Source organism: Euwallacea similis, chromosome 3, assembly GCF_039881205.1.
Source record: "Euwallacea similis isolate ESF13 chromosome 3, ESF131.1, whole genome shotgun sequence".
NCBI lineage: Eukaryota > Metazoa > Arthropoda > Insecta > Coleoptera > Curculionidae > Euwallacea > Euwallacea similis.
In genome coordinates, this window is record NC_089611.1 from 5,670,001 (window position 1) to 5,685,300 (window position 15,300).

The following is a 15,300-nucleotide window of genomic DNA, read 5'->3' on the forward strand; positions in this document are numbered from 1 at the left end:
TCCGAATTCGATTTAGGTGAGCTTTCCTACACTAATTTGCTCGCCCTTTGAATGTGTTTATTGCGCCCTAAATCAACTGCTGGAATTACCAAATAATAAATTTTGTTCATAGAACGGGCAAGAAATGTGCGTGTGTATTCATATAACGTAAATTCATTTGTTAATGAGATTTTTCGAAATATTATTTGGACGATATTTGCCGCAATGTCGAACACAGATTTTATTTTAATTTACAGAGGATTATGCGTTAACTGGAATTTGATACACCGCATTTGAGTCTCAACATCTCGAAAACTATTAGAGATTCAAAGTCGGTTAAATGAAGGCAAAGTTCTGTCTTTATGAGTGGAGTATTTCAGCGTGTCCGAAGAGTTTCGGCACTTCAAAATCCTGCTGGTATACATTTACACCATTCACTCCATGCCTTCACAAAGGTTGAGTTAATTTCTGAAAGCAGAGACACGTCTGTCCTATAAAAAATTCCGCTTGCCACTGAATGAAATGAAAATTGTTGGTACCACCTTTCTTTGTATGATTCAGCACAAAGTTTGCGTTATTATTAGGACTTTTCTGTTCTTGCCATGGGGAATTCCTTAACCGTCTCATAACTCTCTCTCATAAACTTTTGACTTAATCGTTCGTTACCATGTAAAACAAACATTTCTCGTCCATACGTTATGAGTAAATTTACCTATACCCACAGCAGACATTTTATTTTATAATTTCCATAGCGATATACATATTTCAGGGTCCTAAATCAAACCCAAAGTTATTGCATAATTTATCTACTCGTTATATCCGACAAATATTAAACCGCACTCTCCGAGTCTAACAGGGCGAAAAATGACGGAAATAAAGCTCAGATTTCCAAAATGAATATGCGACACGATGAAATATGAGAGGTCGAGGCATAAAAACCATGACTTTGAAAGAATATTTTGCATTTAAATTATTCTGTTTTAGCCATGTAAACAACTTAAAATTATATGCGTATGCTCACAAAAAGAAAATTCATCTGGGAAAGGAAAACAAGCGAATGAATATAATTTTTTTACGTAGCAGTCGTGGTTTGCTTTACATCTATATTAAACAAGCTTCTTATGCACCGCTATGCGAAGCGTATAGAAGCGGCTGGAAAAACAGCAAATTGGTAATTAATCCCTTCTACATAGGAAATCTCAACTGAACACTGTCAGAAATTAACTTCGTTTAATTCTCAGTATTAACAACCAAGTGAAAATTAAACTCAATAAAAGCATTGAGCTGCACAGCAGAAATGAGTATTGACCAACCAACCAATAAATTTTGCTGGGACTATTTGCAATCTGAAATTGTGGAGGCATCGCCCATCTTTCAAATCACCATCTGAGAAGATTAAGGGTCTAATTACGACTCATTCCAGCTCTGCGTTTCATTAACTTGAGTACCCCGAAAACGGGTTTCGATCCTATTAGTTCTCGTCAGTTCAGTTCATCTCCAGTCGACCAAACGCAGAAAGCGGCAATATCAACAGCAAGCATGTTGGGCCTGTAGGAAAATATACTATCAACGCCACCTTCTGTGGTTTCTTTGTAGTGTTCTGACAAAATCCCCGAATGACTTGCAGTGCACAAGCCTGGCTTAGATGCGCGTGCGCCATGTAATACTGCGTCATTTAGTGAGGCCTTAGGAAGTACTTAGGGAATCATGATTTTGATGGTTTAGTTGGAAATAAGAGCAATTGATTCCATTGATCTTTCCTTCCACCATCTTGTGGAAAGGTCCGTGACTTCCTTCATCGTCGCCTCCCGACTGCGACTTCTCCTGAATTCCTTATGTGACTACTTTTAGTTTTCTAGTTTCAGTTCTAAATATACTACGTGACAAAGAAAGGTAAACACCCATTAAAAACCGTTTTATTTTGATAATTTTTTGCATGTTGACATCTTAAAAAAAGAAAGAAATTATCAAAATTTCAAGTTTATCTGTTAATTTTTTTTTTAGTTTCCATAGGTCGTTCCTTAAAAAAATAAAATTTTGTTTAAACATTTTTGTTCACATTTGCATCGCAACTTTTGTGAAGTGTGTTGCAATCGGTCATAATTTTTACTCATTATGCCTAGAGTGCGTAGAATTGAACAGATCCGTTAGCTTAGTGACTTTGAGAGGGGGCGGATTGTTGGATTGCGCAAAGCAGGTCTGTCGGTCAGAAAAGTGTCTAGAAGAACTAACAGACCCTTAGGAACCATAGTGCGGTGTTACCAGACGTGGACTCAGGAAGGCCGTGGGCACAGAGCCAGAGGCACTGGGCGACTCAGAGGAACCACAGAGCGCGAAGATCGTCGATTGCGACTTTTGGCTCTTAGAGACCGATTTAGCAGCAGTCGAGCTATTGCAAATCAGTGGTTTGAAGAACACGGGAATAGGGTTGGTATGCGTACAGTATATCGCCGAATACGAAGTTTTGGCCTTTTGTCCTATCGTCCACATTGGAAGCTGCCTCTCACTCGCGAACATCGATCTAACCGCTTACAATGGTGTAGAGAGAGAATTCAGTGGGACCAAGAATGGACTCAGGTGATCTTTAGTGATGAATCCCGCTTCTGTCTGGGGATGAACGATGGTCGGGCAAGGGTGAGAAGGCGACGGGGTGAAAGGCGAGATCCACAATTTGACAGAGAGCGTCATGTCCACCGTACTGTAGGCGTTATGGTATGGGGTGCTATCGCATATGGTAGCAGGTCACCCCTAGTTTTCATTAGAGGCAACATGACTGCCCAACGCTATATCCAAGAAGTGTATGTAAGCCATATGCGATTCCATATTTTCGAACTATCCCGAACGCTATTTTCCAGCAAGACAATATTAGACGTCATGTTGCTAGGCAAACAATAACGTTCATGGATCAACATCAAATCAACCGTTTACCCTGGCCACCTCGATCGCCGGATCTGTCTCCTATTGATCATGTCTGGGACATGATTGGCCGCAGACTGTTGAATTTACAGCACCCTCCACAGACTTTAGCAGCCCTTACTCATGAAGTTCAGATTGCCTGGAATGAGATACCTCAAGAAGACATTGACAATCTTATTAGATCCGAGCCCAGGCGTATCAATGAATGTATAAGGAACCGTGGATGCTCAACACACTATTGAAAAAAAAAATGAAGTTCTTCCTCTGATCTTGCTGAAAATGTAATCATTGAATAAGTATGTGGTACTGAACACGTACAAAAAAAATTATCAAAATAAAATGATCTTTAATGAGTGTTTACTTTTCTTTGTCACGCAGTATAATTATGTTAGGTGTTTAAGGAAAGTTCAATGTTAATTCCTGTGACAGTAAGCTTCTGGATTTTTTTAGTGAGCACCCTGAAATTAATTGATCATACGCTTTAATAGTGAAATCTGTGTCTTTTATTGAACTATAATGTCGAATAAAACACAAAATTTATAGTCTCAGTGAAAATAAAAGTAGTGCAATAAAGTTAACTACTAGATTCTAACTAGATCAAAAAGGGTTATTTTATAGAGAAATTAATCCACGTTATTGCCTGCTCTCACCAAAAATAGATATAAAGGTACTCAGTTTTATGTGCTTCGTGCATATATAAATTAATTGATGTTATTTGGTTATTACGTGGCGAATATGGTAAGATTTATGTTTTACGGTAATTACTCCAGTCGCTAATGGAACCCCTCACTTATATGCCTTGCTCTGCTATGTTTTTTCAGAAACTCACCTTTTCTGTCGTGCAAAGGCAAAATGTGTGTATTGCGTGTACTTTAGTCACATTTATACAGACAGACGGCTTTGCAATTAATTTTAAAAAAATCTTTTTTTTTGGTTGTTATTCTTGATTTATTACAAGGTACGTTATCAACCCACCCCAGAAATATTTCTCTTTTAAATACATATCGATGGGGAAACCTAACAATAATTCACAGTTAATCGTCTAAGAAATCGGCAATTATTTGCCTTATACGAGCATCTCCAATAAATACCCGAAATCAAATTGATGTGGGATATATGGACAAAGTTCAGGCCAATTCATTAAAACTAGTTTTCTTTACGGCTGATTGGAAGAAGAACCGGGGAATAACATATTAAAAGCCAATGGCTAAGATTAAAATCAGATGTTTGAAAAAAACAGTGTTACAGTAGAGCGGAATTAACTTAATTGAAAACCTACTTTATGTGCTGAGCTGAAAGTGAGAACCATGGACTGGTGAACGTGGCATATACAGGGTGAGTTTTTTTAAGTGTGTCACGTAAATATCTCTGAAGTTATGGGTTTTAGAAAAAAAGTTTCAAATAAAAAAAGGATTATATGGAAGGGGAAAACTTTTGACATCATCACTGTTTCGATTCAAGGTTATCTTCAGGCTCTAATCAAGGTCAACTTTGTTTTTTCAAACGGAAACCCCACATTTTTTTGACAGATTCTGATTTGTTGTTCAAAACAAACATATTTTTACTTGAAACATTTTTTTATTTATTTGATAGTTTTGGCACAAATTAACATTTTTAAAGAATTTTGTTCCAACGAAAATGCTTGTATCGATACATTCAAGAGAAGAAATTAAAAAAAAACTTAATTTTTAAACAATTCAATCAAATAAGTGTTCAAAATGATGTCCTTCTACTTCAATGCATTTAGCGATCCTCATTTTGAATGACTGTTGGATATTCCAATATGTTTCTGGTGGTATTTTACGGCAAGCTACTCTTATTCTTTCTTTCATGTTTTCAGCAGTTGTTGGCACTTCAACGTAGACAATTTCTTTTAAGTACCTCCAAAGAAAGAAATCTGGAGATGTTAAGTCTGGTGAACGTGCTGGCCAGTTAACATAACCACCACGACCAATCCACTTTTGAGGAAACATTTCATCCAATTTTTCCCACAACAACTGTTGCATAATGAGCTGGGCACCCATCATGTTGATACCACATGGTCATTCGTCGATTTAGATTTACTTCTTCCAGAAGTATTGGCAAGTCATGTGCTAAAAAATCGAGATACTTTGCAGCATTAAGATTTCCATCGATAAAAAAAGGGCCAATTAAATGTTCTCCTACAATGCCACACCAAACATTTACAGTCCATGGACTCTGGTTTTCCACCTCTCACAACCAATAGGGATTTTTAATAGCCCAGTGATGCATGTTGTGTCTGTTAACTTGCCCATGGTTTGTGAATCCAGACTCGTCCGAAAACAACACATTCGAGAAAAAATCATCATTTTGTCTGATTTTTCTTTGAGCCCAAGGTAACAACAAAAGGTAACTCGGTTTTGAAAATCGTCACCATGTAGTTCTTGATGAAGAGAGAAGTGGTAAGGATGAAACTTATGATTTTTTAAAATTTTACAAACACTACTTTGTGAAATACCAGACTCTTCAGCCAGCTGGCGAGTACTTACAAGAGGATCAAGTGCAATGGCAGCTAAAATATCAATTTGATTTTCTTCATTTTCAACGACAGTCTTTGAGCGTGCTCTTTTTTGTATTTCGACACTTCCTGTTGCTCGAAATAAACTCACAATTTTATTGACAAAAGTCCGTGACGGAAGTACGTTTTGTGGGAAACGCTCGGCATAACGCTGCACTGTTGCAGTAGGACTTCTACCTGATTCGTCATAAGCAAAAATAATTTCAATTTTTTCGTCTTTTGAAAATTGCACTTCCATTTTACAATATTTATTATTCTAAAACTGAATTAAAACTGTAAGCGAGTAGGACTGTGGGTTCTACTTGTTTACAAATTGATAAAACATCTATTTATTACGTTTTTTTATTCTTTCTTTATTCGACCAGCGACATATTGGAATATCCAACAGTCATTCAAAATGAGGATCGCTAAATGCATTGAAGTAGAAGGACACCATTTTGAACACTTATTTGATTGAATTGTTTAAAAATTATGTTTTTTTTTAAATTTCTTCTCTTGAATGTATTGATACAAGCATTTTCGTTAGAACAAAATTCTTTAAAAATGTCAATTTGTGCCAAAACTATCAAATCAATAAAAAAATGTTTCAAGTAAAAACATGTTTGTTTTGAACAACAAATTAGAATCTGTCAAAAAAATGTAGGGTTTCCATTTGAAAAAACAAAGTTGACCTTGATTAGAGCCTGAAGATGACCTTGAATCGAAACAGTGATGATGCCAAAAGTTTTCCCCTTTCATATAATCCTTTTTTTATTTGAAACTTTTTTTTCTAAAACTCATAACTTCAGAGATATTTACGTGACACACTTAAAAAACTCACCCTGTATTTTCCCTCGCGAGTTTTAGCCTATTCCTCCTATAGCACAGTCTATTTTATTACTTACATATATTATAAATTGAAGTTGATTTTGCATTGAAAATACTTATGATATGAATGATATGAATGATATGAATACTTATGAAATATTTTTATCGTAAGATAATCATGTATCACTGGTAAAATAAAATCGCATATTGCTTTTTTTTTTTTTTAACTCATAGTAGACATCATTATACCATAATTATTGGATCAAAACGAATATGAGGTGAGGACAAAATTGTCTTGTAACCAAAAAACCGAGCATTGACAATCCTATTTAAGGGCTATATTTCCAACCATTCTATTGTTCGGTATTGTGAATGCAGGAGTGCAAATTTGCTTTGAAAGAACTCAATTTTCCCTTCATAACAATACAGACGTTTCATCTGGTAAGTTTTGTGCTCTCATTAATGATTCAAGGTATTAAAATGTTAAAACGACAGAGCAAGTGGAACCATTTCTCCAGAGAGCAGCTACTGAACTTAGACAGACACTCAAATCAGAGCTTGACACATGGACTGACTTCCCGTATACTGATTATCATATCAATTGGCATCATGCTGCTTTGACGTTTGTCTTTTACTTCTTTTCAATAAATATATTTGTTATATTTTTCATTTATTTTAGCATAGCAGGAAACTTTACAGACGGTTTGGTCTCCATAGGCCATCCAGGTATACAATATTTCACTCTAGTTCCAGGTGGGTTTGAAATATTTAACTTGACGCTTCCGTTTATCTACATTAATGGATCGTATGATATATATGGCTATGTCGGCAAGAATCGGTTGTTCGATATTTTTGGAAATGGACCCTTTGAGTGAGTTTCTATTCAATGCCTTAAAAAACATAAAAAACTGTTATCGATTAAAGCGAGTGACATTGGCTCTCCAATGACGGATATTCGATTATTTCCACGACTAGATTTACTTTTTTGATCTTTAATTCTATTTTTTCTGTTCCCTCTCGGCAACTTCCAGCTTGCAGATATTACACTGCACTGTTTTTCAGATTGGAAATGTTGGATTTCTCAGTTGCCGTCACCAGTGGTCTACGAATCAATAGATCGAGTTTGTGCATTCCTCTTGAAATTAACTTTTACCTGGTTGATTGCACGGTCAGTAAGTCAATAGGTGCATTCACAATGATGGAGCGCTCAGTAGTTATTCCGCATGACTTAACGGTTCTGAACTCAAAGCGATTTGAATTATATTAATTATGATTTGATTGGAAGTTACTTCTAGTTAATTAAAATTTTTAGAACACATTTGTAAATTTTATGGGCGGCGATGACGAACTAGGACAATTATTAAACAAAGTTATACAGGATATTACTCCAGACGCAGTAAGAATCATATCTAGAGAGATATTAGATTTCTTCGATCCAGCAATACAACAGGTAATTATGGTGCTTTTAATTTTCGTTTTATTCATTATTATACAAGGTATAATAATAATATGGTATAATAAAAAATGGCCCCGATTTTAGCACCATATTTTAACCTTGAAAGGTGGTACAAGCGTGCACTTAAAAACTCTTAAAATGAAGCATGCATAAAATTGCTATTTCCAATTTTGTTGAAATGGCTGATAAACTGGTTTGACATTATATTAACGATATTTATTTCAGATAATCGACAATATATTACATACAAACAAAATGCCAAATTTTATACAACTTCTTGGTTTATTAACAGAGGATACGGATACTTTGAGAACCTTTTTAGAAAAGCCACGAATGAAAGATTTTGAGGCATTATAATAAACATAAATATAAAAACAAATAACACGTTTTTGAGTTTTAATATATTCAGCAAAAGAATCATCTGTTTATAATGGAGATACTCATGGGGTACGTGGAAGCATGACCGATTCAGACGCCGTCTAAACCCAGGTTATCCCTTTTACTACAGGTCATCGAAGGATTTTTCCAGGCGAGTCGAACGTTACGTGCACTCAATTAAAAGTTCATTTCTTGGGCTTTGAAAATGTAACTGCATATTTGAGATCAGTAGTCGAGCTTGAAGTACCTACCGATTTGTTATCAGTGCATTTTTATCTGCGTATAAGTATGTTATGTTTCTCCAATTTATTTTTACGTACTCCCAAATAATTTTTCACGGTCTGTAATTTATTTTTTACGTGCACCCGGATAACTTTTCACGTTACGATAGTTTATTTCTACGTACCTGTAGTTTATTTTTCACATGACCGTGAGTTATTCTTTGTGTGCTGAAAATGATTTTTCGTGTGCCAGTAGTTTATCTCAACATGTCCGTGGATTAGTTCTACGTGCGCCCAGATTACTTTTCACATCTCCGTAGTTATTTCTATGACCACAGAAGAATCTACAAGGAGTTTTTGATTGTACTCAGATTGAACCAAGTGAAATATCAGGCATTCCGCCATGAAATTGGATTAGTTTTTCGAAAAGTAAGATGCACGTAATAAGCTATCAATTAATTGGAGTGGTACTATTGCACACTAGGACTACGAGAGGTTTTATTATTCTTGTCGATAGGGTATTATCGAAGCTAATATAAGCTTTAACTATTCCAAACAGCTTTGGGGACTGTAAAATCAAAGCGAACAAAATCAGAATACTAAAGGAACGAGCACTGCAAAATTAGTGACACCATCCTAATCGACGAGCCATCTTCCAATAGAAAAGCGATTAGAATGGTGTTCAAGATGTGCATACTAATTCGGGGTTTTAGTAATAAAAGTTTACCCATTTAAAAGTTTCGCTGCAATAAATGGTCTACTGCTCCAAAAGTGAAGGCCGCTGTATCGACCCTATGGCCTGGAGCGCTACTGGGCTAACCGCTTAATTTAACATTTTGTGTAGATTGGTTTTGTTTTCACAATAAATGTTCATTGCAATATTAGGGGAGTGATTATTTATTAATTAACATAATTGTATATTTTCGTAATTTCATTTTTACTACTTCGCAAATTGTTATATACAATATTTTCATTAATAATTTTATAAGACAGCTATAAGCGATAGAGTGCCAAAGACCAATAGACCAAAGGTCATTGCCATTAAGAGGAACAAGGAAAGTTCTAAGAGAACGAGGACCGCTCGTGCCCCTTAGATTAAATTTTTAGAGGGCGCATTTCTACTACGCATCATGTGCTAATGTCTATTTCAAAATGTTTAGCAGCACAACTATGGGTCGAGAGTCATAAAACCTCAATAAACCATAGTCCCAAAAAATTTTGTCGGAATTCCTATTATAATTTTTAATGGTACTTACTGGAATAATGAAAGCAGGCAACTTTCTTAAATAGGATTTTAAATTTTAAACTTTTCCCTTTTTTAAACTCTGCTACTTGAACTACATTTCACCCGCACTATCAATATTGAAATTTGATTAACTAGTTTGCTTCTCGAGGGTCTAGAATGAGTGCAACCTTAATTTGCGAAAATTACCTTTTTACAAAGAAAAGAGGACCTTATATTTGCAAATATTGGCGACTCGTTCTATTAGCACAAAATCGTGTTTATTAGCATTCTGTGCCAAACATTTTGAAATAAACAATATATAAAAATTACAGATATATTAACGTCGATTGATCAGCTATGAGCAGCTATCCTGCTTAGAGTCTATTTATACTTCAAGATGCTATGTTGACAGGTGGTCTTTATGATTTGTATTTCAAAAGGATAATGGTTCGAAATGCTCAGCTTGCCTTGTTTAGGAGTGATTTCACGAGCATAATATTCAGGTTCTGCCATGACCGGTGCAATCACCGGACGTGAATCCCATCGACTACGTATGGGAAGAGATAAAACGTCTAGAACTCGTACCACAAGGTTACTAAGCAAATAGCCTCTCAATGATAAGGTAACCCAGATGTGGATTAATATGCCGAGTTCTGTGATCGAAAATATAATTTCATCAATTCCGGATCTATTAATTATGAAATCACTTCCAATCAGGATGTACTTTTCCTGTTGTTTTCGCAATTGTTGAGATAAATAAAACCTTATTTTCATAAAAGTTGCTTTATTTATGCCGCATACCATTTAGCTACATTTCACCAAATAAATTATTTAAAAAATTAATTGACAACAGGTACCAATGGAAATGGTTTTTTTAATTTTAATTAGAATTTCAAATTTAGGAGGAAATACACATGGCTTTTTAGTTTCATTTAATTAACCGTTCCCTTACTTTTGTGCGGTAGTGGAGCTAAAGGCCCTGTGGCTGGAAGTTTACTACAATTTTTCTACAAGTATGGACAAACATATCCGAATATTCGATATATTAAAAGCAAGCGATAAATCACTTGGTCGAGCGCCCGCGATAAAGAGATACAGGAAGTAATCGACTCTTTGGCAAATTTAGAGCCACTATTAAATTCAAACGAAACGAAACGACTCTTCGGAAAACTGCAATTATACTTAATCAGAATATAACAGCAGTTCCAGTGTTCCAAAGATATTGCACACCGATTCCCTAATATCGAAGATCTAATGGAATAAGCTTTGTCGGGACTCTGATTTTGATGCCGAATGGACGATCTTCTCAAAACACACTTATAGCTAACAAGAAAAGGAATTTTGTGATATTTCGTACAAATAGAGCAAACCTAGATGATGATGAATTCAAATAGCCATAGGAAAAATCTGAGAAGATTAAGGTCTATTACAACTTAATCCCTCATTCCAGCTTTGCATTTAACTAACTCGAGCATCCCGAAGACCGGTTTCGATTCCATTAGATCTCGTCAGTTCAGTTCATCTCGTGTCAATCAAATGCAGGTTGATGTATGTTGGGCCTGCGGGAAAATATCCTATCAGCGCCATCTGCCGTGCACTTTTTGCAGCCTGTCGACCAAATCTTCGAATGTAAACAGCATGACTCAATGCACACGGGGCCGCCCTATAGCCAGGAATAATGAAGATAAATGCAAATTGTCGTAGGAAAAATCTGGGAAGATTAAGGTCCATTACGGCTTTATCTCTCGTTCTTTTTCAAGTTCAATTAATTCGTAAAAAATTAAACTGTATGGGGGGGGGAATCAACCATCAGATTACTGGAGTTTTAGTAATTAAGTACAGAGTCATCATAATTAATTGTACATTAATCATTTTACATAAATCCTATATTCTTCGTCCTTGTAAATTCCCTAATCTAATGGGCCTTAGCGAAGGGTGAAATTATATTCACGAATTTATTACGAAATTCCGAATTTATTTCTGATCCCATCTAATTGAATCGTGAGTTTCGAAAAGGGCTAAATTCTATTGTTATTTAAATGGGTGAAATCCGATTTCCAATGTCACGGTTCAATTTGCCAATAAGTTTTGATTGGGCTTATAGTGGTATGAACAGTCCTTTCGGATACTTAGGCCACATTAACAAACATTTAGGCTAACTTGTTTGCTGATGGGGAGAACGTGAATAATATGTGGAATTGAGGTTTTTCCCTCGTGTGAAATTTGCTGTATCGGCAATTTTTTTTCTTTTCATACCTTCTTCGCCTCATTCTTCTAATTTCAACTCGGAGTCGCTGTGGGAAAATCCTCTATACTTCAATATATCCAGGCAAGTATCTAGATTCACTTATTACTAACCGACTATTTACGTTGTGCCACATATTGTAATACACTTGCCTGGCAAATTCGGTGTGAAGGTGGAGATAACATCCCTCGAAAAGAGAGGGATTCGAACGGTTTGAAGGGGCGTTTAAGCTACGTTATCATATGACGAGAAAAAAAATTGCCTGCCAGATTTGAGAGCCGGATCTTCCTGAAGAGGTTCCGTCGAAGAACGCGTAGTTTGGTATCAAAGAGTCCGGATACCTACCATATCCCCAACCGAAAGACAGGGTGCTCTCAGGAAGGTGGAACCAGAGGCCTTTTCCAATCGAAAGCGATCAGTACCTCATAACGAAAATTGCGATTTTTAGTTCTATTGTACGAGCAATATCAAATTTACCTGCCTGATTGTACGTTATTGGAAATGATATTTTAGCTACATACGATACTGCCGAACAAGAATTGTGCTACGGGAGGCCTAAACGTTTTATTTTTACGCCCTGAGTTATATTTGAGGAAACACTCGACGTAAACCAGCCGCAGATAAATGTCTTTACCACTTTTGCGGAAAGATAAATGCGTTGCAATTTATCACAAAGAATGCATCGCTTGGAAGTTCGGATTTTTGCGGAGTTCTTTTGTATGCTGGTTCAGTGATTACAGTAAGGAGAGAGATAATGGGGCTCGTAGAAGATATTTAAATTTGTACCGAGCTAAATAGTGCTCGTTACCGACAAATAAAAATTTCAACCAGCATATTTCTGCAAAATTTATGTCCACCTAACGATTGCTTCATCGAGAACTTCTTATGCCTGCAGAGCAATTTGCAAAATAAGGCAACAAATTTCCCCAGTAATAACAGCCACAACAGTTAGGCCGTTACACTTCAGCCCTAACGAGATTACATTGCAGCAAAGGAATCCTATAATAAATTAATATCATTTGAGGAATTTTCCAATTCCTCATTTTGACCAATATTTCATGAATTTAGATGTTCCCAGTACTTTCATCGGCCGATATTTATGTCTTTAGCTTAAAGTGTCACGTTCTTGTGTTTACAGTTCGCTGTCGGTGGCCTTTGAAATATGTCGCTCTCGCAGAAGTGACGTCACAAAGCGGTATGTTCCGCTTCAACTACTCAGCGCGACATGCCATAAATCGGGGATTACCGGAGAAATTTGGCTTTTAGAGGTTTACATCGTCTTTGTATTACCTAATAGTCCTTTTAAATTTTTTAGTATTTGACAGGCCTGCGTTGATCAAAACCCGATTTCTTTCCTCATCGAATAATTTTTTCCTAGAGATGAGGTTTGCATACTGTAGTCTGGACAAAAATTCAGAACGTTCATTTTATACATAAAGAATATCGCGTAAAGTAGAAGCGGCAGGTGTAAAGAATAGTTTAATAACGATGTCATGTAAAATTTTTGAGACAACTGTTAGCTGTAAACAAACATTATTGCTAACGTTTGTAACTGCTTTATGAAATAACGTGTCCAGATTAGGAGATACCAAATTACCAAATGTGGTACAGTATGATTAAAAATGTACATAACTTTAAATTTCATTTCACAAGTTGCGCAAACAAGGACGCCGTTTAAAATGTAATGCTAGCATCATGGGGGTGATATGATGAGGGATGTTACGGGCTGAAACTGCGGCCTCCACTTCTCTTTTTATCGTAGATATTGAATACGCCATAACATCTACAATCTGTAAATATCAGTGCGTCCAAATGCGGGATAACATTATTAAAGCGTTTTAACTATAACGGTAAAGAAATCACTAATCGTTTTTGTGTGATTAACTGGGACATGCCCACATAGGCAGGACGGGGAAAAACCATATAAAATACAGCTTTCTATAAAATGGTAATATGTTTTTAAAATAATTTAAATGAACACAAAATTATTGATATTTGGCCACCGGATTTGTTTATTTTATCATCCATAAACTATCTCATACACGCATAAAATGTGGCCGAAATGAAAGGAAATATTTTGAGGTAATGTTTTTAGTTTATGAATTAGTGCTATATTCAAAAATTGATCACGTAAAATTCCATATTTTGAGTTAAAAAAATCACACACATACACAGCATAACCGGATCGATCAGGAGAGAAGCATTTGACTTCAACTGGGGATAAGCGGGAATTAAATTGAATTTCAAAGAATTCGCTTTATCTTGTCGGGAATGGCAGGCCCTTTTTAAAGCTTCCACAACTTATTTAATACCTTCAAAGTAGGTTAGCCCATAGAGGACGGGGTATTGTTTGAAACACAATTTGTCGCAAGCAGCTTTCCACTAAGCCTTAATTATCCCCCTCTCTGGAAAACATTTTATTTTAAAGTTGGTGTAATTCTAGCAGCTTATTCCAGCTTAATGAGAATATGAATTTATTCATTCATTCCCTGTTCTTCTGGAACTCAGATCTGGAACAATTTCTTAATTTAATCATATTACGTCTCTTCTCTGAATTCACTCTTTTCTGGGCAAGAGGTGGCACAGCACAAAGAGTAATAGATATGCAGGGCGGGATAAAGCATTTCGCGGCTTCTGGTCCAAGTGTGCGGTATTAATAGGTAAGCGAATTTTACAGAGGAATGCCTAAAGCAATCAACACCAAGCTGAAGTGAACATAAAAGAAATTTCCCGAACATACCTGAGAATATGTTTTTACTTGAAATGAGAGCAGCAAAATAGGTTGTTTTCGACCGATATAATTCCGTTGCCGGCCCAAACAAAGCAATATCGAGAAGTTCCACGATAAAGTTTAACTTGGAATTGCTTGTAATACGGTAATATACAGGGTGCCCTAGAAACATTGGCACAAATGGGTATAGCCTGCTATCGGGTAAAGTAATTGATTGTTATCTTTTTTATTCTGTAGATTGACAATAGGGGTGTTTCTGTGGACGACAAATTCATTTAAAATTTCTGTTCCGAGCTAGTTGATCGATAACCAGCTTCTAGCCGTTTTCCAGATATTTACAATTAAGGCTTAATTGAGGTAATTTGACATCCTGTGGAAATGAAACAAGCAACTCTAGCCCCCATCACTTATATGTATCATTGAGGGTGGAATAAGTCTAAAGCTGGGAGGGAGGCATGTGAAGGAAATGTGGGTCAGCGTTTAAGGCCGCTCCTGAAATCCTGACTTAGACTTGCGGCCAGGCAAAATTATATTGAATAATGGGAAACTAATATCATTTGTAACTGTTTCTGATTAACGGAGTTTGTCATGTTTACTCTATCGAGACAGAGGTCGAGATGTTCTCTTTACGATGATTTCTGCCCGAAGAGGCGGATCTAAGGCCCAGTTGTAGTTCAAAGTTTTAAACTCGAACTGAAGTTTGAGCTTTAGATTTGACCGTTATTCCATTGGTTATTGTGAAAATCTGCGGTTGAACGCGCGGAGCTTAAACCAATGTTATACAATCGGCCATGAGTGCGAAA

General features: G+C 36.2%; 2 protein-coding genes across 2 annotated transcripts in view; both read left to right on the top strand.

Moving 5' to 3' along the window:
- The window catches only part of LOC136419804 (nephrin-like), a 161,290-nt gene that overhangs the window by 66,763 nt on the left and 79,227 nt on the right, over window positions 1–15,300 (top strand). The gene's annotated exons all lie outside the window — the stretch shown is intronic.
- Window positions 6,419–8,070, top strand: LOC136419832 (uncharacterized). Its single transcript, XM_066406398.1, has 7 exons — window positions 6,419–6,519; window positions 6,576–6,682; window positions 6,737–6,863; window positions 6,921–7,112; window positions 7,304–7,409; window positions 7,554–7,691; window positions 7,923–8,070. The coding sequence occupies exons 1-7, from the start codon at window positions 6,515–6,517 to the stop codon at window positions 8,052–8,054; spliced, it is 807 nt and encodes a 268-aa protein (XP_066262495.1). The 5' UTR covers window positions 6,419–6,514; the 3' UTR covers window positions 8,055–8,070.

Coding starts and splice junctions, on each gene's coding strand:
- LOC136419832 (XM_066406398.1), top strand. Junction 6,864..6,920: donor TGGCATCATGCTGCTTTGAC/GTTTGTCTTTTA, acceptor CATTTATTTTAG/CATAGCAGGAAACTTTACAG. Junction 7,692..7,922: donor TCGATCCAGCAATACAACAG/GTAATTATGGTG, acceptor TATTTATTTCAG/ATAATCGACAATATATTACA.